The sequence below is a fragment of the Anomaloglossus baeobatrachus genome, chromosome 10 (assembly GCF_048569485.1).
Source record: "Anomaloglossus baeobatrachus isolate aAnoBae1 chromosome 10, aAnoBae1.hap1, whole genome shotgun sequence".
NCBI classification, from domain to species: Eukaryota; Metazoa; Chordata; class Amphibia; order Anura; family Aromobatidae; genus Anomaloglossus; species Anomaloglossus baeobatrachus.
This window is the reverse complement of record NC_134362.1, coordinates 56757396-56784048: the sequence shown is the minus strand read 5'-3', so window position 1 is coordinate 56784048 and position 26653 is coordinate 56757396. Positions and strand designations below refer to the sequence as shown.

Genomic DNA, 26653 nt, shown 5'->3' with positions numbered 1-26653 from the left:
CGGCTTCATAGTGCGCATGAACGGAAGTGGGGTGACTTCTGATCATGCACACTGCCAGGCATTTTGATACAGTGACAACGGAGACAACTACGCGTGTGACCGATGAGGACGCTAGGCAGTTGGCAGTGAATAGCATGTAGTATGCCCCTGTGGGTGAGCTAACATGCTAAGAGGGCGGAATGAGCGCAGAAAGTAACACCCTTGTGACTAGTCCCTGCGCTCATTAGCATATCATAAAAGGAACTTTAGAAATACTTTTTCTAAAGATCCCTTTATCTAGCTACTAGATACAGGGACAGTTAGGCAGGGATTAGCAATATGTATCCAGAACTGCTTGTGATTCTGGGTGCATATTGGACCTGACAGGTTCCCTTTAAGTTGCCACTATACTAAATAGACTTAAGCAGGCTCTACACGCTACAATATCGTTAATGAATTATCGTCGGGGTCACGTTGTTTGTGACGCACATCCGGCGTCATTAACGATATTGCAGCGTGTAACAGTCATGTGTGACCTAAAACGATCGCAAAAGCGGCAAAAATCGTTTGCCGCGGAGAGGTCGTCCTAAAACAAAAAATCGTTTTCTTTTAATTAGCGATGTTGTTTGTCGTTCCTGAGGCAGCACACATCGCTATGTGTGACACCGCAGGAACGAGGAACAACATCGTACCTGCGGCCACCGGCAATGCGGAAGGAAGGAGGTGGGCGGGATGTTACGTTCTGCTCATCTCCGCCCCTCCACTTCTATTGGCCGCCTGCCGTGTGACGTCGCTGTGACGCCGCACGACCCGCCCCCTTAGAAAGGAGGCGGATCGCCGGCCAGAGCGACGTCGCAGGACAGGTAAGTACGTGTGACGTGGGTAAGCGAGGTTGTGCGACACGGGCAGCGATATGCCCGTGTCGCACAAATGACAGGGGCGGGTACGATCGCTTGCGATCTCGCTAGCGAGATCGCAGCGTGTAAAGCCCGCTTTAAAGGGCTTGTTCGAGACCAAACAATGGATAGGTCATCGATACTTAAGTCCTGGACAACCCCTTTAAATTGTATCTGTCACCAGATTTCACAATACAAACTGCATAGCTTATTAAATTGATTTATTACACCTTATCAGGCTGGTGTACTTACTGTAAAAAAAATAAAATAAAAAAAAAATAATAATAAATCGATGTCAGAATGGTTGTATAATTCTTAAATTAAAATGAGGATTTTAAGAAGTCCTTCTAGACTTATGAAATGCCTGTTTTAATATTAGGCAGGAAAACTTTCATAAAGAATTAAAAATGGATTTTCAAAGGAAGTACATCAGCCTCATCAAGTCTATGAGCCATATAAAAATGTATACAGCTTGTACTGGTAAACTGTCACAAGTGTGTCGTGATGTGAACTTGAGACTATCTGGGATCAGAAGGTCATAGCGTAGCGTATTGTTGATCGCAGATCCGCTTTAGTGCCTTCTTGTCATTTACCCGGAGTTGGAGCGTATTTAATTCCATCAAGTTCTGAAGGGGTTAAGGGTCACTTCTATCCTACAGTGATCTAACAGGTAGTTGTAACCTCAGCTGACACCATTCAATTCTTCTATAAATCTCCGCTCCTCACACCTCCGTATGCCGGCTATAGCTCATACCTACGCTGTCCATATTGAAGGAGCTCGTTGTTGCATAGCTGTGGTGTCGTTTTTGTTGCAGCTGCGAAATTTCCTGCTCAAGAAACCAAGGAGTGCTTTTTGTTGTGTCTTTCTTCACCAGTTTGTCTTACCTTCGTTGTGTTGTCTTATTGCAGTGATAAGACTAGCGTCTCACTGGCCTTCACTACTCAGTGTGTGAGTTCAAAGCCAGCGAGGGCCTAGGCATTTAGTGGCGCACAGGGGGAAGGACCTATGTAGGGAAGTTAGGGAGTGCAGGGATCAGTCTCAGGTGACTATTAGGAGGTGACCCCACTCCCCTCTCCCTAGCGCCAGGGCCTTCTGTTGTATTTCTACCTTGGTGTTCCCTCTGTGTTGCGCAGCTCATCGAAGTCCTCTTGTACCACATGTGATACCTGCAGTCAGATTGTGACAGAAACCTGATGACAGATTTGCTTTAATATTGTGTATATCTGTAACACAGGTAGATGTGGACCCACTACCCCACAAGGCTGGGCTTACCTTGGAGGGGCTTGACTTAGCGGCTACCTGGTTCTTCATTAGAGCCATTGATGGTGTGGCTAGGCTTACTGCTGCACGTAGCCGCCAAGTGCCACTCCAGGGCAGTCCCCAGTACTGCGGCAGCTGTCCAGCTGTCACCAGGGATCAGGAATGGAGGTTCAGACTTAAAGTATCAGGTGGGATGGATAGTACAGACTGGACAGGTGATACAGGCAGGACAGCGGATACAGACTGGAACACCGGAGAGTTACGGGTTCAAGATCAGGTTCACAGGACAAGTTCTGGTTTTTGGAACACAGCTTTGGGTATACAGGACGAGTACTGGACAACAGGGACCTGACAACTAGCAAACGTACAGGCAACCTGAAAGTACACGTTGATCAGGCACCTGCCTAAGGTGGAGGATGCCTTAAGTATCCAGTGCCTCTCAGCCATAGGCTGAGAGGGATTTCCGAATTAAGTGCTCTAAGGGAGAGAGTGTAAGCGAGCCCTAAGTAGCAAGCACAGGCCCCAGGAACCGGAAGCTGCGGTGGGGACCAAAGACACTGCAGAGCAGCTGGGATGATGAGTGCGCCGGTGTCCCTGCCAGGTGGAGGAAGTGGAACAGAGCAGGGACCCTGGCACCAGAGTTGCAGTTTTTTTGAGACTGTAGAGGCAGTTTTGAAATGTGCATAGTAAGGAAGCATGTTTCCAAGCCGAGGTTAGATGTAATAAAACAGCCATTGTTATGTCATGCATCAATTGTGCCTAGCACATGCCCATTTACCTGAAGATGTGGCCAGGAAGGCTCAAAATTTGGCTCATCCTCCTCAGGATCGAACTCTGGGTTGTCTGTTGGAGGCAGTGTTCGAAATATATTCACTGAGATCTGCAGAAAAATAATAATATTGGGAGTATTAATTATCAAAAAATGGTCTCATTTTTTATTAAACTTCTATTTTACCTTTTTTTCTAAGTAATCCAACAAATGACACAATAGTGAAAGGTGAGATCCCTCAGCAACACTGATTACTAGACATTCCATATATACACATTACAGATGAGCAAATCTTCTGAAATCCAAATTTGCTGGGTTAATTGAATTTAAAAAAAATTACATTTGTGGTGAATTGGTGATTTACAAGTATTCTAATCACCCTGAAAAGATGTGTGTAACACTCTGAGGTCTCCTAGGACTGTATCCAAGTAATTTCAAGCTCTTTCATGAAAACAGTGACCTTAACATATATGGCTATGGGTTAACAAGTGGTAATTGACTGTTTTTCACTGCAGTTCCGTCATGTACTAACTGTAATGTTTATTCAGTATTTTATAGCTTTCTCCCCGTATCTATATTGCTAAGTGGGGACCTGTAACATCTCATGATCCAGATTTACTGTCACGGGTGGGCTAGGCTAGCTGGGAGACCTGAACTGGCCCTAAGATTGGGATCCCTGCGCTGACCCTCAACCCAGAGGTACACTTAAGGGTAGTGAGGTCTGGGTCCGCAGCATGTCCCTGTCTCCTATTCATGCCCTGACCTAACCTCCCACACACCCCCTTCACCCCTGAGGTGGGCAGGAGACACCAAGATAACCCGCCTCCCGAAAAGATACCGACAGGGGGAAGAATTGAAACTAACAAACACAAAGGGAAGGCAATAAAAGCACAGGGGAAAAAAAAAATCTAAGGAAGGAAGTAACGCATACCAAGGGACACTTCCATACCACACTAGCAACAGATAACAGGTCACCAAAGAGGATTACCAAGGGCACCGGATATTCGCAAGAGCACAAGCTATCTTTGGCCATCTCCTAACAAACTCCCCATCCTTAAATAGGGAGAGAACAGCTGTGGATGATAATCAACAACCTGACTCTCACAAAAGTCGCACACTGCTCAGAGAAGGATTAATTCCTACATGACTGGGAGCAGTTTACACAACTCAGCCGACGCCCGGCAGAGCTGAGCATTAGGGCTCTTTTCCATCTGCGATTTTCAAGGTCAAGTGCAATCAGATAAAAAAAATCGGATTGCACTTGCACCAATGTTAATTAATGAGGCAGTTTCCTCTGTCCTGTTTTTTCTCCATACCAATCGTGTTCTCGGTGCAATTGCACCATGCTGCGTTTTGCACTGAGTCTCGGCTCACGCGTGTGTAAAATTGCACTGCACTCGCATGTTATGCGACTGCAGTGCGGTACACGCAGAGACCGACAATAGAGGACATGAGGAGAAAGTGCTCCCTCCCTCTTCTCCCATCTTGAGATGCAATTGCCAGATCGCTTCACAGTTGCATGACACCCGCAGCAAAGGGTCATTAGCATATCGCTTCCGATGCTCCCGCATCGGAAGCGATACGCAAGTGGAAATGATCCCTTCAAGAGGAATCAGGTTGCCTGTTGGACTTTGCAATGTGACCAGGATCCGACGCCGTTACTGTATTCCGCGAGTGTGCATCCGGACAGCACATGGCAAATACTGGCTCCTGCATTCCCTGCCTCAGCTTTTATGCAGGCTATAATAAACATTCCTGATTAGCTCTGTTGCGATAGCTGCAAAACCATTATGTTAAAATCCGCCTATACACACCCAAGGTCATGTAAGCCTTTCCTAGCTGATGCAATCTTCTACAAATTTGTAAAATGACAGTGAACATTTTTTTGCAGGAATTCATACATATCGAATCACAAATTTAAGAATTTGACAGGTCCATAAAATTTCCTAAAATTCAAACACAAATTAGATTTGTATTGAATTGATTCGTTCATCCCTACTACACATGTTAATGCGTACAGAACTTTAATCACCACTAAAAGAGTATAGAAGTTCTCTTTTACAATAAGGTGACCACTTTACAGTATCCAATCGAGACTTCCCATTTAGCTTATGCCTCCCAGTGTATATTGTGAGGCTGAGCTAACTGAATGTAGTGGGGGACACTCGCTTGGCTGCTAGATTAAAGACACAGAGGAACGTGCTTCTATTAAACAGTCCAGTTGGTTTATTTACCCACATAAACCAGTACTGCAGCAATATAACAAAGGCCTTCTTGCAGCTTCAAAGAAACACAAACATGAGCCTTCCTTCGGCTTTACAGAAACCTATATGACTCACAGTCCGTTTCAGCCGCGGGTACGTCTGCATGGCTTCAGATACAATGCCTCGCTGCAGTATCCCAGTGGAGGTGTAGCACTGTCCACTCACTGACCTCGGTCAGGATACAACCTCCTTTTGTGAGGTTACCTTTCTGGAGCTTGAGCCAGGCTCCATCAGACACTTAGGAACACTGCCTCACTGGGCTCACCAACCAGGAACTATGACTTCCTCTAGACACTGACTCCTGCCAGTCCAGATTCCTCAGAAGGACTCCAGCTCCCTAAGCACAGAGCGACCACAGGCTCTATATGCCTGGCCTCCTAGCCAGTGTATCTCCAGGGAAATCTGCAGTTGACTCTAAACCCACATGGTCTGCACGCAGAGTGCCTCCAAGAAGTAAACTGCTTCCAAGCGCACAGAGAGACCATGTGACCAAACAACTAGCCTCATATAATAGACCAGACACACCCATGCGTGGAGTTATGTGAATAGCCAGAGCTGCCCAGCACTCTGACTATTCTTAAAGTCAGACCTTTAAACACATTACCCAGACTTGTGGTACTACTTGTCTCATAGTAAAAATTTCAGGTTTTACATTGCAGAGGACCTCCTGCCGTGCGATACATAGCGACCATTTACAATATAGGTTGTTCCTACTTCACAATACATAAAACAGATGCCTAAATAGGGTACAGTGGCACTATTTTGTACAAAGTGGGGATTGGATAAACAGTTGCACATCTACTAAACCGCTGCACACTTGACTCATTACAGATATCTGGTTTTCTGAACATTATTCCTATGGGGATTTTATGTCGATATCTGCAATGCAGATACAAACTTTGCACATCTTGAACTTTTCTTTTTGCTCCTAAGGTTCTACTTTGGTCAGACTTTTCACCATAAACATATATTTTAAGTATTTCTTTTCTTTTTTTAAACAAAACAATACCATTCAATGCAAATTTGCTAGTAAAACAAGCGGTTGCATTTTGACAGGTATTAACTTTAAAACTGATCTGTTACGATATTTCTCAATACCAACATTACTAAATAGATCTGTTAGTCCTGATGAGGCTATTGTACTTACTGTGAAGTTAGAATGGCTGTATAATCCTCTATTAAAGTTTTCCTGCTTAACATTAAGATTGTCTCACTGCTGGATTGTACCAAAATTTTTAGATAGTTGACAACCATGGAAGACCGCAGCCAGATCAGCAGGGAACATGCACAATCAGCCGCACCCTTCAACCTCTCCTGGCAGTGATCTTACGGACAAGAGAGAACAATGGTGCAATGGGGTGCATAGTTACAGTTTTAGTAGGGTTAAAAAAAAAACAAAAAAAACCCCCACATGTCCATCACGTTCATCCGAGGGATGGGAGTTGATAAGAAGTAGGGATTTACAGTGGGTGAAATAAGTATTGGAAACATATATTTACTAAGTAAATATACAGGTGCATCTCAATAAATTAGAATATCCTCAAAAAGTTAATAAATTTCCTTTTTTCCAGTAATTCAATACAAAAATGGAAACACATATATTATATAGAGTCATAACACACAGAGTGATCAATTTCTATATATTATATAGAGTCATTACACACAGGGATCTGTTCCTATATATTACATCGAGTCATTACACACAGGGATCTGTTCCTATATATTATATCAAGTCATTACACTCAGAGGGATCTATTTCAAGTGTTTATTTCTGTTAATGTTGGTGATTATGGCTTACAGCCAATAAAAACCCAAAAGTCATTATCTCAGAAAATTCGAATAATTAGCACAAAACACCTGCAAAGGCTTCTAAGTGTTTAAAATGGTCCCTTAGTCTGGTTCAGTAGACTACACAATCATGGGTAAGACTGCTGACTTGACATACAGTTAGGTCCAGAAATATTTGGACAGTGACACAAGTTTTGTTATTTTAGCTGTTTACAAAAACATGTTCAGAAATACAATTATATATATAATATGGGCTGAAAGTGCACACTCCCAGCTGCAATATGAGAGTTTTCACATCCAAATCGGAGAAAGGGTTTAGGAATCATAGCTCTGTAATGCATAGCCTCCTCTTTTTCAAGGGACCAAAAGTAATTGGACAAGGGACTCTAAGGGCTGCAATTAACTCTGAAGGCGTCTCCCTCGTTAACCTGTAATCAATGAAGTAGTTAAAAGGTCTGGGGTTGATTACAGGTGTGTGGTTTTGCATTTGGAAGTTGTTGCTGTGACCAGACAACATGCGGTCTAAGGAACTCTCAATTGAGGTGAAGCAGAACATCCTGAGGCTGAAAAAAAAGAAAAAATCCATCAGAGAGATAGCAGACATGCTTGGAGTAGCAAAATCAACAGTCGGGTACATTCTGAGAAAAAAGGAATTGACTGGTGAGCTTGGGAACTCAAAAAGGCCTGGGCGTCCACGGATGACAACAGTGGTGGATGATCGCCGCATACTTTCTTTGGTGAAGAAGAACCCGTTCACAACATCAACTGAAGTCCAGAACACTCTCAGTGAAGTAGGTGTATCTGTCTCTAAGTCAACAGTAAAGAGGAGACTCCATGAAAGTAAATACAAAGGGTTCACATCTAGATGCAAACCATTCATCAATTCCAAAAATAGACAGGCCAGAGTTAAATTTGCTGAAAAACACCTCATGAAGCCAGCTCAGTTCTGGAAAAGTATTCTATGGACAGATGAGACAAAGATCAACCTGTACCAGAATGATGGGAAGAAAAAAGTTTGGAGAAGACAGGGAACGGCACATTATCCAAGGCACACCACATCCTCTGTAAAACATGGTGGAGGCAACGTGATGGCATGGGCATGCATGGCTTTCAATGGCACTGGGTCACTTGTGTTTATTGATGACATAACAGCAGACAAGAGTAGCCGGATGAATTCTGAAGTGTACCGGGATATACTTTCAGCCCAGATTCAGCCAAATGCCGCAAGGTTTATCGGACGGCGCTTCATAGTACAGATGGACAATGACCCCAAGCATACAGCCAAAGCTACCCAGGAGTTCATGAGTGCAAAAAAGTGGAACATTCTGCAATGGCCAAGTCAATCACCAGATCTTAACCCAATTGAGCATGCATTTCCCTTGCTCAAATCCAGACTTAAGACGGAAAGACCCACAAACAAGCAAGACCTGAAAGCTGCGGCTGTAAAGGCCTGGCAAAGCATTAAGAAGGAGGAAACCCAGCGTTTGGTGATGTCCATGGGTTCCAGACTTAAGGCAGTGATTGCCTCCAAAGAATTCGCAACAAAATATTGAAAATAAAAATATTTTGTTTGGGTTTGGTTTATTTGTCCAATTACTTTTGACCTCCTAAAATGTGGAGTGTTTGTAAAGAAATGTGACAATTCCTACAATTTCTATCAGATATTTTTGTTCAAACCTTCAAATTAAACGTTACAATCTGCACTTGAATTCTGTTGTAGAGATTTCATTTCAAATCCAATGTGGTGGCATGCAGAGCCCAACTCGCCAAAATTGTGTCACTGTCCAAATATTTCTGGACCAAACTGTATGTCCAGAAGGCAGTCATTGACACACTCCACAAGGAGGGTAAGCAACAAAAGGTCATTGCTAATGAAGAGTGCTGTATCCAATCATATTAATGAAAAGTTGAGTGGAAGGAAAAAGTGTGGTAGAAAAAGGTGCACAAGCAACCGGGATAACCACAGCCTTGAAAGGATTGTTAAGAAAAGGCCATTCAAAAATTTGGGGAGATTCACAAGGAGTTGACTGCTGCTGGAGTAAATTAAATTTTGCATTTCATTTGGAAATCGCGGTCCCAGAGTCTGGAAGAAGAGTGGAGAGGCCACAATCCAAGCTGCTGAGGTCTAGTGTGAAGTGTCCACAATTAGTGATGGTTTGGGGAGCAATGTCATCTGCTGGTGAAGGTCTACTGTGTTTTATCAACACCAAAGTCAGTGCAGCCGTCTACCAGAAAATTTTAGAGCACTTCATGCTTCCCTCTGCCAACAAGCTTTTTGGAGATGGAAATTTCATTTTCCAGCAGGACTTGGCCCCTGTCCACACTGCCAAAAGTACCAATACATGGTATAATAGCCACAGTATCACTATGCTTGATTGATCAGCAAACTCGCCTGACCTGAACCCCATAGAGAATCTATGGTGTATTGTCAAGAGGAAGATGAGAGACACCAGACCCAACAATGCAGACAAGCTGAAGGCTGCTATAAAAGAAACCTGGGCTTCCATAACACCTCAGCAGTGCCACAGGCTGATCGCTTCCATGCCACGCTGCATTGATGCAGTAATTCATGCAAAAGAAGCCCCGACCAAGTATTGAGGCATTTACTGTACAGACTTTTCAGTAGGCGCCAACATTTCTGAGTTTAAGATAATTTTTTTTCAGTTGGTCTTATATAACATTCTAATTTTCTGAGATAATGACTTTTGGGCTTTTATTGGCTGTAAGCCATAATCATCAACATTAACATAAATAAACACTTGAAATAGATCCCTCTGTGTGTAATGACTATATATAATATATAGGAATAGATCCCTCTGTGTGTAATGACTCTATATAATATATAGAAATAGATCACTCTGTGTGTAATGACTCTATATAATATATAGGAATAGATCCCTCTGTGTGTAATGACTCTATATAATATATAGGAATAGATCCCTCTGTGTGTAATGACTCTATATAATATATAGAAATAGATCCCTCTGTGTGTAATGACTCTATATAATATATAGAAATAGATCCCTCTGTGTGTAATGACTCTATATAATATGTGTGTTTCCCTTTTTGTATTGAATTACTGGAATAAATTAACTTTTTGATGATATTCTAATTTATTGTGAAGCACCTGTATCTCTAAAGATGCTATTAACATGAATTTCTCACCAGATGTTGGTAAAAAGAACATTTAATATAGCAATCCGATAAGAAGGTATAACAGGTCTCAGTATTTTTTATTTATTTTTTTGAACCATTCACGTTGAAACACGAAGAACGAAAAATTATCATAAACTGTGGCATCAGCGAGGCATGTGATGCACTTCGTGCCTACTTTCTCTGTATTGTCACTGGTACATCATGAATCAATAGACTAAATATAGAAATGTTCAGCTGAAAAACATGCAGCATTACATTATCACTGTTAGTGTCTAACTATTACTGTCATATTAAAAAATAACACCTCCAAGTTGCTTCTTTTGGTAAGAATTTGTCATGGGGGTGTAGGAGGGGTGCAGTGATACCTCCGTTTTAGTCGTCTCTTTTTGCCTTTATGTATCAAGAAACAAACCAATGATTGAAAGCTGCCATCGGAGATAGATCTAAAACAACCCACACGGCTGGCTCCTGCCAGGGTCTGTGTAAAAGGGTGTATAACTAAAAGACTGACTAACGTAGCACCCACAGTGGAAGAGATTCGGAAGCAGCAATTCCAGCAAGCAATCAAAAGGTTTTCAATGAAAATAGTATCAAAAATTCTCTAAACCAAATATCTCTATACAGGATCATTCAAGATAAGGATATCAGAAGAGTTCAGGTGCAAAAAGACAGTTTGTACATCCCAACATCCCCACCCATCACATTTAGTAAGAAATGGGTATATGTGACATAGCATCAATATGCCATCAATATTGATAGTATTCACCAGTTATTAATATTTACATGTATCATGGTCCCCCGAGGAAGCCATACGTGAAACGCGCGTCGGGGCCCATGATTGGTGGCATCCTCGCTCTTCCCCCTGAGCAGGACAAAATGGGTGAGTGACACTGTGCTCAATTATTGAGAACTTTCTGCATTAGCATTATACCTTAGTTATACGCTGGGCATTCTATTAAATTATTAGTGGGTATCTATATAGGATTTACTTGGCTTTTAACTTGGTCTGGTTGGATTGTATGTTGTGACCAGCATCTGCCATAGAGGCACCTTAAAGGGCACCCATTTTGTCCTGCTCAGGGTGGAGAGAGAGGATGCCACCAATCATGGGCCCCAACGCGCGTTTCGCGTATGTCTTCCTCGGGGGGCCATGATACGGGTATATATTAATAACTGGTGGATACTATCAATATTGATGGCATATTGATGCTATGTCACATATACCCATGTCTTACTAAATGTGATGGGTGGGGATGTTGGGATGTACAAACTGTCTGTTTGCACCTGAACTCTTTTGATATCCTTATCTTGAATGATTTTTTTTATATTTGTAACTGTTTAATAAAATTGTGCATTTTTAAATATATTGGAATTGTTGGACTTATTGCGCCATAGTTGCTTAGAGGAAACATATGATACCTGGAGTTTGGTCATTGCTTTTGTCTGCATACATGGCATTCTTTCAGAGATTTATTATTATTATATGAATGATATATCATGCAGCCATTCTTCATTTTTTTCCTAAAAGGAAGACCTTTCCTCTGCGAACAGACATGACCACATTTTAGATTACCTACTGTGCGTTCTGTGTGCAAACTAGGCAAAGTAAAATCAGTATATTATTAAAAAAAAAATGCATTGTGAACCCCTACTGTATATAACTTAAGTTGCTAGAGTCAAGAAGGTGGAGATTTTGGGGGTAATCCATTCGGCTTGATTTACATCTGAAGCTGGTCCAAATTCTTGCACATGCATCTCTATGTGTTAGTTCTGGCGCAGGTGCAGTGCACCACATTACACTTACCCTGGCATTCTAATGATGGCATTATTAGCCAACGCTCTTGAAGTCTAGAGCACCGCATGTTGCCATATGAGGAGAAATCCTTTGCCCCGGTTTCATTGATACAGTAGAAACACATCTTTCTTCACAGCGCATGCAACGGAAGAAGCTTCATAAAATTTCAGACCAGCTTGATATGATGCACCCCGTCCTTAAAGGGGTTGTCCACTACTTTTACATTGATGGCCTCTCTTTAGGAGAGATCATCAATGTCTGGTCAACCGGGGTCCAAACGCACCAACCGTGCCAATCAGCTATTCTTAGTCCCGCCGGTGTCAGCAGGCACCCAGAAATGCTCAGTTCCGGAACTGCTCGTCTTCTGATAGCGGCCACTGCTGGGTACTCAACATCCGCCTCCTATTTATTTGAATGAGAGTTGGATGTGCACTACAAGGCCGTGGCTGCTATCAGAGGACGGGACAGCTCTGGAACCGAGCATTTCCAGGTGCCTGCTGTCGCCGGCGGAACTGAGAACAGCTGATCAGCGGGGTTACTGCATTCGGACCATGGTTGACCAGTACCCGGCCACTACCGCTATCAGAGAACGGAGCATCTCTTGCCGCCTGCTGCCATCGGTGGGACTGGAACAGTTAATCGATGGGGGTTCGGGGTGTCAGATCCCGGCCGATCAGCCATTGATAACCTGTCCTAAGGATAGGCAATCAATGTAAAAGTAGTGGATAACCTCTTTTATAGTTACTTTGTTTTTTCGGCTAGCACCTGTTCACATTTGTTGGATGTGCGGGTCAGTTTTTTGGATATGTGTAGTGAGTCTCTTTCTGACTGAGCACTCCGCCCTAAGACCTGGCTGTGTTCATAACCATTATAGCAGGAGCCTAGCTGCCCATACATGGAGGTTTGCAGTCCAAATAGTGGCATTTTGCCCAGACTCGGATGTTTTTAACCTAGATAGTGGCATTTAAGTTAGGTTCCCGGGTTAAAGAGATATACCTTGCCGTTGGTTTCCGGACTTACATGCATTGGCCAATACATAAACTAAATATCTCTCTTTTGCAGTAATGCAGTGCCATATTTTCCCTTGTACATTTTTGGCTTTTCAGTGTGCAGCTGTATGCATTTTATCTTTAAATAAGTCAAGCACACAGAAAAGTGATAGCTCAACTATTCTCCTTAGCAGCTCCACCTTCTTGTTAATTTGTCCAAAACACCGATATTTTGGCATTTAAAGGGGCAATGGGTTCTGATAATGTCCCTTTAACTAGTATTGTATTCATGAAATAAAAAAAACAACAACAACATTACAATATAAACCCCTTTCTATTCTGTCTTCTATGCTTTCTGTGCCATAGCAGTGTCATATATTACATAATGTCTACTCTATTTGACATGATTATGCAGGAGACAATTAGCTTTTACATTCTTGTAATAAACATTATTAATTAAACTTTCCTTGAACAGAACATGATAAAAAAAAACGATTGCAGTAAAAGACCTTCAAAATGAAAAAGATACCATCTGAAATATTGAAGAAATAGAAATCCCACACAAAAAGAAAAATCTGGAAATAAAGGCCCAAAACTAAGGAATAATAATTCACATTATTGATAGCGTTTCTATGTAATGATTTTATGTGACATTTTTTCTTCTGGAAATCCGTGCGAGTACAGATAGGGGACAAACTGCACTGAGCTATGAATCATAATGATTGGCATTGCCGATGCTAGGAAAAGATGCTCCGGTGACATCTATCACAATGCCAGGATGCATATGCATGAGGATCTTCAGTATTCTGGAATATCAATCCAGTATCTCATCCTCTGTAATCCAAATGAGCGTCTCCAGCATGCGGATCTGTGACGCCCTGGCCTATCAGGTCATCACAGGGCATTGTGCAATCTGCCCTTCTGCATGGTATCCATCTCCTCCTTGGTTACGGGTCCCTGGCCTTTGGTGTTGCTAAGAACAAGCCAATCAAAAATCCTAGAAACACTCTTCACCACACCCACCAGACACACCAGTGGGTAGCCTGAAGGGAATAGGGCCGCCCACTTGGGGGGTTGTTTTTGGAGGGTCAGTAGTGTCAGGAGTAGGTAGTTGTGTTGTGACTCTTGTGAGGAGAGGTCACAAGTCAGTCGGAGGAGGTTAGGAGCTGGGCTCCTCAGTTACTAGGTGACAGACGTTGGTCTGGGCCTGGTAGGAGCTGGAACCCCGGTCGCAGGGGATCTTGTCAATGGGCACGGAACTGCCAAGGAGGGCAGCCGGCGGCCTTGAGCTATCTCCGGGGCAGGGACCAGGGCACGGCGGGGTACGTGGACCCTATGCCGGGAAGTAGCTTCAAGCGTCCTGGTAATTTGCCTGACAAGGGCGAAGACTTCACGATTCGTCCTCCACCCGCTCCAAAATTGGGGTACTAGCGCAACGAGGGGGATAGGACTTTCCCAAGACGAAGTCCAGAAAATCCCAAGCATGAACCCCGAGAGCAAGCTCACTCCTGTTTTGATCCGGAACCATGGAAGATCACAATAGATCATTGGCAAAAAGATGACAAGAGCATCATTCCCTTACTAACCATCAACACTAGAAGTAGCTGAGGGGTGAACTAACATCCTATGCACCACAAACCCAGCCGGAGAACTAGCTATCCTAAAGGAAGGAAGGATGAATAACTCTCTGCCTCAGAAATAGACCGCAAAAGGTATAGCAAGCCCCCCACATTCAAAGACTACAGTGGTATAGGAAAATAGGAAAATACAATACACAGATGGATGAAAGGTGAGGCCCCACTGCCTAAATAGGAAAGTATAGCAAAGGGGCTGATGGTGGCCAGAGAAACACCCTACAAAAACCCAAATACCTGATAGCACAAAAAGGTCCTCAGATCGCACGATCTGCACGCCGTCCTATATCAGGCGCTCTTGTCAAACCAATGAACAGAAAACAGGAACAATTACAAATTTAAGAAGCAACAAACACATGGACTTATAGGAACAAAACTCCAAACATAGCTGCAGGGAGCTTCCCAGCTAAGCAACAGAGAGGGAAGATTCCTGCATGCAAATAAACTGAAAACAACCACAATAATTGACATCCCAGATAAGAACAAAAACATCATAAGAAAGAACCAAGCACTTATCTGGGGTAGATGTGGTCTGGAGCAAGATGAAAAGGCTGGAGAGCTACAGGACAATGATAACCGGCTCAGCCTGCCAGGAGGCCAGGGTTTAAATAGGCAGAGAGTTAGCAATGGAAACACCCTTTGCTCCAGCACACCTGGTCTCTGTCCAAACCATTCCTGGCCACATGAGGGAGCCTCACAGCAGCAAAAGCATAAATGACATTCACAACAGTACCCCCCCCCTTGAGGAGGGGTCACCGAACCCTCACCAATGCCACCGGGTTGCTCAGGATGAGCATGATGGAAGGCATGAGCCAACCTGTCTGCATGAATGTCAGAAGCCACAACCCAAGAGTTATCCTCCTACCCATAACCCTTCCGTTTGACAAGGTACTGAAGCTTCCGTCTACAACGACGGGAATACAGAATTTTTTCAACCTCATACCCCAGATCCCCTTGTACCAAAACAGGGTTAGGAGGCGCTGCTGCAGGAACTGTTGGCTCCACATGTCTCTTCAACAAGAACTTATGGAAGACATTGTGAATCTTAAATGATGCAGGCAGAGCCAAACTGAACGATACAGGGTTGATAATCTCCGAAATCCTATAAGGTCCAATAAATCTGGGTTTAAATTTAGGAGACGGAACTCTCATAGGAATATTTCTAGAGGACAACCACACCATGTCTCCCACTTTAAACCGGGATCAACAGTCCGACGCCGGTTGGCAAATTTTTGGGCTGTATCTTGGGATTGAAACAATTTATCCACTACCTGCCCCAAATCTGCTGCATCCTGTTTACCACTGAATCCACCCCCAGACAGTCAGACGCCAAAGAGAAGGCCCAGTCCTGAGGGTCACCACGTAGTAAGGAGATGACAATCTTGACCTGCTGTACGGGATTCCCTGAGGACTTAGGGCGCAGGTCAAAAAATAATTTACAATTATTTTTGAACCTCAAAAATCTCGACCTATCTCCCGAAAAAAATTCAGGAACGGGAATCTTAGGCTCTGCAAGGGGAATCTATGTAAGATAAGACTCTATATGACGAATCTTAGCATCAAGATGAGCAACACGCTCACCCAAATCATCCATGCTAGAAAAAGATCTTCCACGGAACCCAAAGAAAAAGAGGAAAAAATACTCAAAAAAAAAAAAATTTCAGCAGACTTTTTTTTTTTCCTTCTTAACAGTACCCTTTAAATTGTAGGCCGGTTATACTGTTATGATCCGGAACCATGGAAGATCACAATAGATCATTGGCAAAAAGGTGACAAGAGCATTGGTAACTAATCTGGCCGCCATCCCCTTACTAACCATCAACACTAGAAGTAGCTGAGGAGTGAACTAACATCCGAAGCACCGCGAACCTAGCCGGAGAACTAGCTATCCTAAAGGAAGGAAGGATGGATAACTCTCTGCCTCAGAAATAGACCGCAAAAGGTATAGCAAGCCCCCCACATTCAAAGACTACGGTGATTTAGGAAAATACAATACACAGATGGATGACAGGATTAGCAAAGGTGAGGCCCCACTGACTAAATAGGAAAGGATAGGAAAGGGGCTGATGGTGGCCAGAGAAAAACCCTACAAAAACCCAAATACCTGACAGTACAAAAAAGGTCCTCAGATCGCATGATCTGCACTCCATCCTATATCAAGCACTCTTGTCAAACCAATGAACAGAAAACAGGAACAATTACAAATTTTACGGTTTACAAGTTGTCGGTGTCAACGTTATTGGACTGAGTGAGTACGCAGTGACCCTTTCCTCCCAAACGGCATCCCCCTCTCACCGAGCCCCGGGGAATTCCCTCCTACCCACAGAGGGGTTAAACACCTGGCTGCAATTCCATCACTACCGGGCTCTCCCAACAGCAGCGGTGGTACTCCACCTTACCACACACCGTGGGTGGCGTTAAGATCTCTAAACACAAAATACCCTGTAAATACCCCCCTTTTATTTCGAGTGTCCGCGCGACCCCTCCCGGGTCCAGAGAGCACTCGAGCCACCGCAGATCCGGATCCCAGCAGCAGCCCCGCTGCTGGCGCTGGGGCGGTACAGATCCTTCACTGTAGTACAGGTCAGACTCGGGTGTATGCCCTTAAAGGAGTACTTCAGTCGTATTAGTTTCCGGAAACAGCGATACACCTGTCCATGGCTGTGTTTGTCATTGCAGATAAACTTAAAGGGATTGTCTTGTTAAAACAAGTTATCATCTATCCTTATAGGTGATAACTTGTTGATCGATATGGATCTGCACCAATTGGCAGAATGGAGCAGCAGTGAGCATATGTGACCTGCTGTCATGATGACTTTGGGATAGTGGGGAACCGGAGCTCCAAAGCTGTCCCTCAAGCTAGGAGACCCAACGCTATCCCTAATCTCAGCAATACTCCTGATGGTGGAGAGGCCTGAGTCGCCTTCCTGGCCCTGCTCTAGACCAGTCCTGATCTCATTCCCCCTCCCCCTCTCCTCAGAGATGGGACAGGAGTGTGTTGAAACCACAGATATAGACAGACAAGAGAAAAAACAAAACTTTGTCCCACAGCAGGTGCACAGAAAGGGAAAGACAATAAGAGATTCAGAGAGAAAAACAAGAGCAAGAAGGAAATACAAAACAACTTGGGGAAACTCCACAACTATTCCAAACAAGAGGCACAACTAAAGCACCAACTTTCATCAGAGAGTCTGGGACATCACACCTCACAGACCAACATAGAATAAACTATAGCTGGCATGGTTAGAAGGATTCCACCAGCATAAATAGGAGGGGAGCAGATGTGATAGGTCTCCCTATAACGTGATTAAAAGAGCAAGCAGACTAGCAGAGATTAACTTTTGCTAGCCTGCGTATGAATCAGCACACAGCAGGTCGATGCCTGAGTTTGCCTGTATTGATCACAGACACCAGAGAAACCATTGGGTGGAGTGTCAGAATCTGCAATCTGGACAAGGTCCAATGTCGCCATGACGGTTGGGAAAGTTTGTACAAAATTCCGTGTGACACGTGCTCCATTCATTCCCTATGGGACTGGAGAGCAGTGCTCTCGGCTTTTTCTAGCAATCCCAGATGGAATAAATAAAGTAGCGGTCACGCGCCCAACCCTCTGCAACATCATGTAACAGAGGTTAAAGTTGCCAATCAAAGATAACAGTTCCCCAATATGCCAAATAGTACGGGTCCCGGAAGTGGGACATTCACCGCTCTCTCCCGTGGATAGATGATAACTTGCTTTCAATGGACAACCCCTTTAAGCCTCATTCTCTTGAATACTGTTGAACTTCAATACTAGGAATAATATACAGACAAAAAAAAAACAAACAACAGATACTTTCTCTCTAATTCTGGACAAGTCCAGCCCTAAATGTGAATGAATATAAACTGTTATGAAGCGTAGATTGTTTATCAATATATACTCAGCTCTCATTTACACTCAATGCTCCATGAAACTGATAGATTTATTTGTCTCAGAGCATTGATAATGGTAGACCCTGAGGCACCGACAGACACTAGGTCACAGATAATTTATAGGCTAGGCTTAGAATTAGAGTAGCCGACATAATGGTCTGACAAAGATGGAGAGCATAAAGAAAGCAAAATGAATGATGGCCTAATTCAATCAATCACTGTATGGCTATATTATTCAGTCTATATGTAACTGTATTATTTAGTGACGGTATAGTGGTATTAATTAAATGTAATCTAGCAGCAGGATTAGCCTATTTAATCTGAGAGCAGCATAATGTAGGAGCAAAGACACTGATTACTGTAATGTGTCACTTATTAGGCTGAGTGCTGGGGTTTCAATACAATCAGTGTTTTATCATGCAATACAGTCCAGCTTATCTGTGTAACCCCGCCCACACCATTAATTGGTAGCTTGGTGACAATGCACAGTGTGTACACAGGAAGCAGCCAATCAGTGATGTGGGCGGGGTTATACATAGCTTAAAAATCTGAGCTCTGATACATTTACAGCAGAGAAAACAGCTAATCTATCAAAATTGCACCAAGCAGTCCAGTAAGGGGTGCTTCACACACAGCGAGCTCGCTGCCGAGATCGCTGCTGAGTCACACTTTTTGTGACGCAGCAGTGACCTCATTAGCGATCTCGCTGTGTGTGACAATGAGCAGCGATCTGGCCCCTGCTGCGAGATCGCTGCTCGTTACACACAGCCCTGGTTCGTTTTCTTCAAAGCCGCTCTCCCGCTGTGACACACAGATCGCTGTGTGTGACAGCGAGAGAGCGACAAATGAAGCAAGCAGGGAGCAGGAGCCGGCATCTGACAGCTGAGGTAAGCTGTATCCAAGATAAACATCGGGTAACCAAGGTGGTTACCCGATATTTACCTTAGTTACGAGCCTCTGCAGCTCTCACGCTGCCTGTGCTGCCGGCTCCGGCTCTCTGCACATGTAGCTGCTGTACACATCGGGTTAATTAACCCGATGTGTACAGCAGCTAGGAGAGCAAGGAGCCAGCGCTAAGCAGTGTGCGCGGCTCCCTGCTCTCTGAACATGTAGCTGCATTACACATCGGGTTAATTAACCCGATGTGTACTGTAGCTATGGTAGGAGAGCAAGGAGCCAGCGCTCAGTGTGCGCGGCTCCCTGCTCCCTGCACACACAGCTAAGCGGTGTGCGCTGGTAACTAATGTAAACATCGGGTAACCATACCCGATGTTTACCTTAGTTACCAGTCTCCGCAGCTTCCAGACGGCAGCTCCGTGCAAGCGCAGCGTCGCTTGCACGTCGCTGCTGGCTGGGGGCTGTTCACTGGTCGCTGGTGAGATCTGCCTGTTTGACAGCTCACCAGCGACCATGTAGCGATGCAGCAGCGATCCTGACCAGGTCAGATCGCTGGTCGGATCGCTGCTGCATCGCTAAGTGTGAAGGTACCCTAAGGGTACCTTCACACTTAGCGATGCAGCAGCGATCCGACCAGCGATCTGACCTGGTCAGGATCGCTGCTGCATCGCTACATGGTCGCTGGTGAGCTGTCAAACAGGCAGCTCTCACCAGCGACCAGTGAACAGCCCCCAGCCAGCAGCGACGTGCAAGCGACGCTGCGCTTGCACAGAGCCGGCGTCTGGAAGCTGCGGAGACTGGTAACTAAGGTAAACATCGGGTATGGTTACCCGATGTTTACATTAGTTACCAGCGCACACCGCTTAGCTGTGTGTGCAGGGAGCAGGAGCCGCGCACACTGAGCGCTGGCTCCTTGCTCTCCTAGCTACAGTACACATCGGGTTAATTAACCCGATGTGTAATGCAGCTACATGTGCAGAGAGCAGGGAGCCGCGCACACTGCTTAGCGCTGGCTCCTTGCTCTCCTAGCTACAGTACACATCGGGTTAATTAACCCGATGTGTACAGCAGCTACATGTGCAGAGAGCCGGAGCCGGCAGCACAGGCAGCGTGAGAGCTGCAGAGGCTGGTAACTAAGGTAAATATCGGGTAACCACCTTGGTTACCCGATGTTTATCTTGGTTACAAGCTTACCTCAGCTGTCAGACGCCGGCTCCTGCTCCCTGCTCGCTTCATTTGTCGCTCTCTCGCTGTCACACACAGCGATCTGTGTGTCACAGCGGGAGAGCGCCTTTGAAGAAAACGAACCAGGGCTGTGTGTAACGAGCAGCGATCTCACAGCAGGGGCCAGATCGCTGCTCAGTGTCACACACAGCGAGATCGCTAATGAGGTCACTGCTGCGTCACAAAAAGCGTGACTCAGCAGCGATCTCGGCAGCGAGCTCGCTGTGTGTGAAGCACCCCTAAGTGACACACTGCAAGACTCAAGCTCCCTTCCCCTATTTCATGCTGTTCTCAGATTGCATAAAAAAAACCTGCTGACAGATTCCCTTTAATGTCCATGATGAGCAAATCTTTTTTTTAATATGTATGTAAATCTTTTACCAATTATTCTGCATTGTCTAATATTTACAACTTGTATTTAAAATATGCAGATAACTGTATATAAGGTAGTAATGGTGTAGCATTAACTGATGTAGCAGTTTTTTTGTAGCAGTTTTTTCTTCAGTAGTTAAAGGAGACACTACATGCCCAACTTGGGGTCTAGTTTGACTCCTCCACTCAGCCGCATTTGCACTTATATGATTAAAAGGGATCTCTCAGTAGGATCAACCCTTGTTAGTTGTCTATATGGGCATGTAGGTCATAGTAAAATGAATAAAATAATAAAATGATATCTGTGATATTTTAGTCCAGGTAAATCCACAGTTTTGTATATGTAAATGTAGCGCCCCTGAAGCCCTCAGGGTGCTACAAGGTTCTGCATCCCCATCAGGACGCAGGGCCTACCCCCTTAGGGACCCAGAACCCAAGTGCCGGTACCACTAAGAACCCAGGTAATGCTAGTTTTCCCCAACAATCCCCCATATAATGGTACCCAGCTAGGGTGGGACCATGGTTGGCCGCCTAGAGATGGAGCCAATCCAGTCCACTAGTTGACCAGGCGGGAGGGGCAGACTGTGGAGAGTAGTCAGTGACACAGTGAAGGTGAAGGGTGTGACTGAGCAACGTCATGACTCGGGTTGACGGTGACATGGTACCCAAGAGAGGTGGTTGCCAGTGAAGTACTCCCGGAACTACACACCGACGGGGTACAGGACCCTAGGACATGAAAGAGCTTCAAGCCGACCTGTTAACACCTGCACAGCAAAGGGGAACCATCAGGGACCTTGCTGACCCTAAAGAATCCGAAGACTCAGCAGCAAAGGGACAAACGGGGAAAGGACCAGAGATTCCAACCCCACAGGGTTCATGCTACCGTCAGGCGGACAGAAGTGGACAAACCACAGACCGGGGACCGCCAGTGTTCCATATCACGGGGACCCACTTACCAGAGACTGATGCAGGGGAAGAAGGTACCAGAGAACCAGACTGGCACTGGGACAACAGGAACTGGAGGCGAAACCAGCCGGCCTCGGGCAACCAGTTAACACCCGAAGAGTGAGTAAACCAGTTGCACTGAATACCTGTCTGGACTCCTTCTTCCAACGTTCACCGCACCACACACCCGCTGGGGCAATACCCTACATGCGGAGGGACTACCATACTAGCTGCTCATACCATTAGCCCCAGTAAGGACATTCTGCAGCGGCGGCTCCCTACACTTCGCCGCAACACCGCAAGTGGCGTCACAAATAACTTTACTCACAAATCCCCTGTAAATATCCTCCATTACAAAAAGGGCCCAGGGCATGGAACTCGGCAAAGGCCACCACCGTGACATTCCCAATAGAGACTCTGCCCGGAACCGAGTACCCCATATCCCTGGGTGCTACATAAATGTGTTGATACAGGCTATTGGCCGGACACTGATCGCCCTGAGAATCTGACTCCAGAGCTTCATTTTAGTAAAAGGGGGCATCATCACCAGTTTGAGACATGTAACTAACACAGAACGGGAAAACTGAACTTTATCTCATAACAAACATGTTAGTGCTGCAGCTCTCACAGCTCTGCTGTATTGCAACAACAGTGCATCACTGTCTGCCTGTGAGATGGAGGCTGAAGCTAAGAGGGACCTGCAGATGTGTCAGTTATAATCACACAGCTCTGCAGTCAGATCAGTAACAGTCACACATCACACTGGTAATGCCCCTTTTATTTAACGTAAGCTCAGGAGGCAAATGCTGGATTATCCTTCACCTTTGCATTGTGTGAAAGAGTCCTTATAGTAAAGTTTTTAAAGGGCTTATCAGGGGTAGTATTATTATTATTGTCACATAGTGTGTAGCTCTAAACTGTCATGGCGGCATCAGATGCTGTTCACACTACTGATTCTGACACACCATATAGTTTCTTTGGTGTTTCTGAGTTACACAGGCAGGCTCGGGCATCGACAAGCTGTGTGCTAATTAAAGGATAGGCTAGCAAGAGTTAACCTCTGCTAGCCTGCTGGTTACCTTTGGGATCATATGTTGTTGGAAACCTATCACCTTTACTCCCGGCCTTTTTAACATGGTGGACTCTGTCTTCCCATGCAGACTATAGTTTATTACTGTGTTGGTCCTGTTGTGTCCTAGTCCTGCTAGTGATTATATTGCGCTTGGAGTAGTTGAGGAATTCTCTCGTTATTGTCTTATAACTTTGTGTGAGCTGTGAGTTTTGGTTTCCTCTGTTTGTCTATATCTGTTGGTTTTATCACACTCATGTCCCGGCCCTCCCCTGGGGTAGGAGGGGAGACTGTATAAGATTAGTACTGGTCGGGAGCAGGGTCAGGTAGGCGGCTCAGACATCCTCACCTTCAGAGGTAACTCTGAGATAAGGGATAGCTAGGGTCCCCCTTGTCTATGTGCTCTCCCCGCTCATTGTGACAGCAAATTCTGAGGGAAATCTATTTCCGTCCCATATTCCTGAAACAGCTCATTTACATATAACCAAAACATGGATTTCTCTGGAATAAGACATCGGATTGCATATATTAAGGTATCATTTTATTCAGCTTCCTATGACCTATATGCCCATATATATGCCCTGTGAGAACTGATCATACTGACAGATTCTCTTTAAGATGGTTTAATATGTCCATGTAGCATGGACCGTACTCACTTTTTAATACCTAGCAGTTAGCATCGGTCAAGTACCTGGCGGTTGAGCAGAGAGTTGCAATGCAAGCACGGTACGTGTGAATCCCGCCTTATTCATAGTTGTATGCAGATCAATATGACTTAATAAGTCTACTTGTGGTCTGCGCAAGGTAATTGTGACACTAGCTGGGTCCCTCCTTACCAAGTACATACTATAGACCACTTTATTTGTAGAGGGACCCCATATTTTAAATATGTAAAAAGTCATAGAGATTACATCTGGTCTACTATACCAGGAATATCAGCATAGCAGCTTATTCATACTGGTACCTGCACTGGGCACTGCAGCTCAGCCTCATTTATTCTGGGGTCACATGAGTGTATCTTCTTTCGGCGAGAGAATCGGATCAATTATGTTAATGACACTGCGATCAGACTCTGATCCGAGTTTGATCAGAGTGTCAGCTCAGTGTGATCAGATTTGCTCCGATGAAAGAATTGGAGCACACAGTCCAGAGAAGATGGAGAAGAAAATTTTTCCATCTTCTCCATTCTGTGAGTCTGCGGAAATTGGACTGCACTCATATGTCATCTGAGCGCAGTCCGATGATTTCCACTCATGAATAAATATGCGCCTTCTGATTTGTGCTGCCACTCGCAGAATGCTGCGCTTTTTTTCTCACGCAGAATCGGCATGAGAATAAAGGCACTTCCCCATAATATACCATTGGTCTGAATGCTATCCGAAAAAACATTGGCTGGCACACGTCCATGTTTTATGGGGGTGTGAGAGAGCCCTAAATGCTGTAAATTGCAGTACCATTCACGTATCAGTATTGATGTGTCATTGCTAAAGAAATTAACCCTAGAACGCACAACCATAGAAAATAAGTAACCTAGCAGGCCTGCGAGGCCCCAGGTATGCTTCTGGGGTTAAAGGGAATTTGTCAGCAGGTTTTTCTTATGTAATCTGAAGCCAGCATGCTGTAAGGGTTAACACAGAGATTTTAGGGATGACTGTCTTGTCAAGGTCCGATATGTTGTTTATTTGCTATGTTTATTTAAGCAGCATCACTTTTCATTTCTCGGACTAAAGTGTCACCCGCACGTCAGACCGATACGCCCCATCCTCTGATTGACACTTCACTGTCAATCTACAATCTTTATTTAGAGCCTGGTATGGGCAGGGCCAGCTCTATCAGCTCTGCTACATGGCTAAAATTAAAAATTTTGATTGTGTCAGAACTGCTGCACCCAGTAATCTAAGTGATACATCTATGGATTCAGGATCTCTTTACCTACATCAGGCTGCTCTCAGATGAGGTAGCAAAAACCTGCTGACATTCCCTTTAAGGAGATATCACACTCATAGAAACCCAGTGGCTTCTTCATTATGTCAATCTGCAGACGTGTTTGAGGTCAGGTCCCTCTTTTCATCCCTAGGTAATACTTTATTGGTTGTAGGGTCCAGGATAAGGTTAACTCAGTTGCGGAGTGGACTAGTCAATCTGTTAATCCAGTTCTTCCCTCATTATTTTGTATCTAAAGCTGCCAATACACTTTATAGACCCGTCAGCAGAATGATTTACAGAGTCGTCGTTATTAAGTTCAATAAGAATCAATTTCCCAATGTTCCCATGTGACTTACTCACCATTTTAATGATCTCTGGATAAACAGGTTCTATGAGCACTCCTCTGTTTGTAGCAATGCATTCCACCAGCTCGTTCAAGGCTGCTCTCTTAATCTCCTTGCCTTTCAGGTCGGCCACACAGTCCATAAAATGGAAGATAACTGAGCATTGTTGCAACTTCTTACAGAACAAGTCATGGAGCTCAGACACGGGAGCATCTGCAAAGCGAAGCAGAAGACAAGAGTCAATGGTGCTTAGGACGCGTCAAAGAGTTTCTGCAGTCAAAAAAACGGAGCAAAACTGCTCCCCGGCAAACTCATAATTACATGGTAGCAGGTGGTTAGAATATTGAGGGTTGACTATGCCTCGCGCCCACCTGATGTCTTGCGCCTGTCTTCTCCTGACATCAGGTGGAAAGCGAAAAGCCACGAATAGCGAAACATTCTGACACTTCTATAACACATCACAAACACATACATTTTGACTGATTCATTGGATAATATCTATAATATTTGTAAAGCTGTGTGGAATTAATGGTAAAATAAATACAAATAAATAGATCTCATTCCGATGTCCATGTTTTCCACGTATGAATAAAAGACCAATTTTTTGGGGTTTAGACTATGATCAGTGTTGTCTATTTATCATTAGTGGAGAAAAAAAAAACAAACAAAAAACATGTTTCTCCACCTTCTCCTTTCTGACAGCCTGTGAAAATAGGACTCCACTTGGATGTCATCCAAGTGCAGTCCGATTGTGATGGTGTGATATGGTGGATTGGGTATCATTTTGCCTATGTTTAGATATTTACTGATTTTAGGAATGTTGGCATGTTGCTTTGCGTATTCCTCATCATGCCTGGAGTTTTAATCACATTACAGAAGGTCCGATAATTAAATTAGCTCAGTTACTATCTGCAGCCTGGATGTGTCCATGCCTCTTGATGAACCCCTGCTGACATTTCCTGACCATCCATTCATGACCCCTCTCTGCTCTCCAAATGCTGCAAATCGCCCCTTCTAGTGCCTTGATCGCTGAGGCGCTGTTCCTAGGTCTGAGGGCGTGAACGCCATCCAATCTGTCTCCCTACCCCTGGATATAGGGAGAGGGCATGAGGAGGACAAGGAGAGCAGTAAGATACATCCTTTGTAGGACACTGATGCTAAGGCCAGCACCCCAGAGAAACTTGAAGAAACCCTGATTACCCTGGACCAGTTGAAGCACCACAGCTGGTGCGAAACGGCAGCCTTAGTCCGGATGTGCTTTGCACTCACTTCCTCCCCTGATGCATGAAGTCTGAATAAAGCATCTACTTGCTATGATGGTGAGTGCCTCCAATCCTTTTCGTATTTGGGATTACCCTGGAAAACACTGCTGGGGGAGCCTATACAGAGAATAAGTAGCTGGAGCCGCACTGCCATATCAATCTCTAAGGATT

General features: G+C 44.6%; 1 protein-coding gene across 4 annotated transcripts in view; it reads right to left on the bottom strand.

Annotated features, from left to right (window-relative positions):
* PPP2R5B (protein phosphatase 2 regulatory subunit B'beta) overlaps window positions 1-26653 on the bottom strand; it is a 127287-nt gene that overhangs the window by 57197 nt on the left and 43437 nt on the right. For all 4 annotated transcript variants that reach the window (XM_075326761.1, XM_075326762.1, XM_075326764.1 and 1 more), the window contains 2 exons: window positions 25237-25433; window positions 2915-3016 (listed from right to left, as the gene is read on the bottom strand). In XM_075326761.1, coding sequence (XP_075182876.1) covers window positions 2915-3016; window positions 25237-25433 — 299 coding nt within the window. The remainder of the gene's footprint in view (window positions 1-2914; window positions 3017-25236; window positions 25434-26653) is intronic.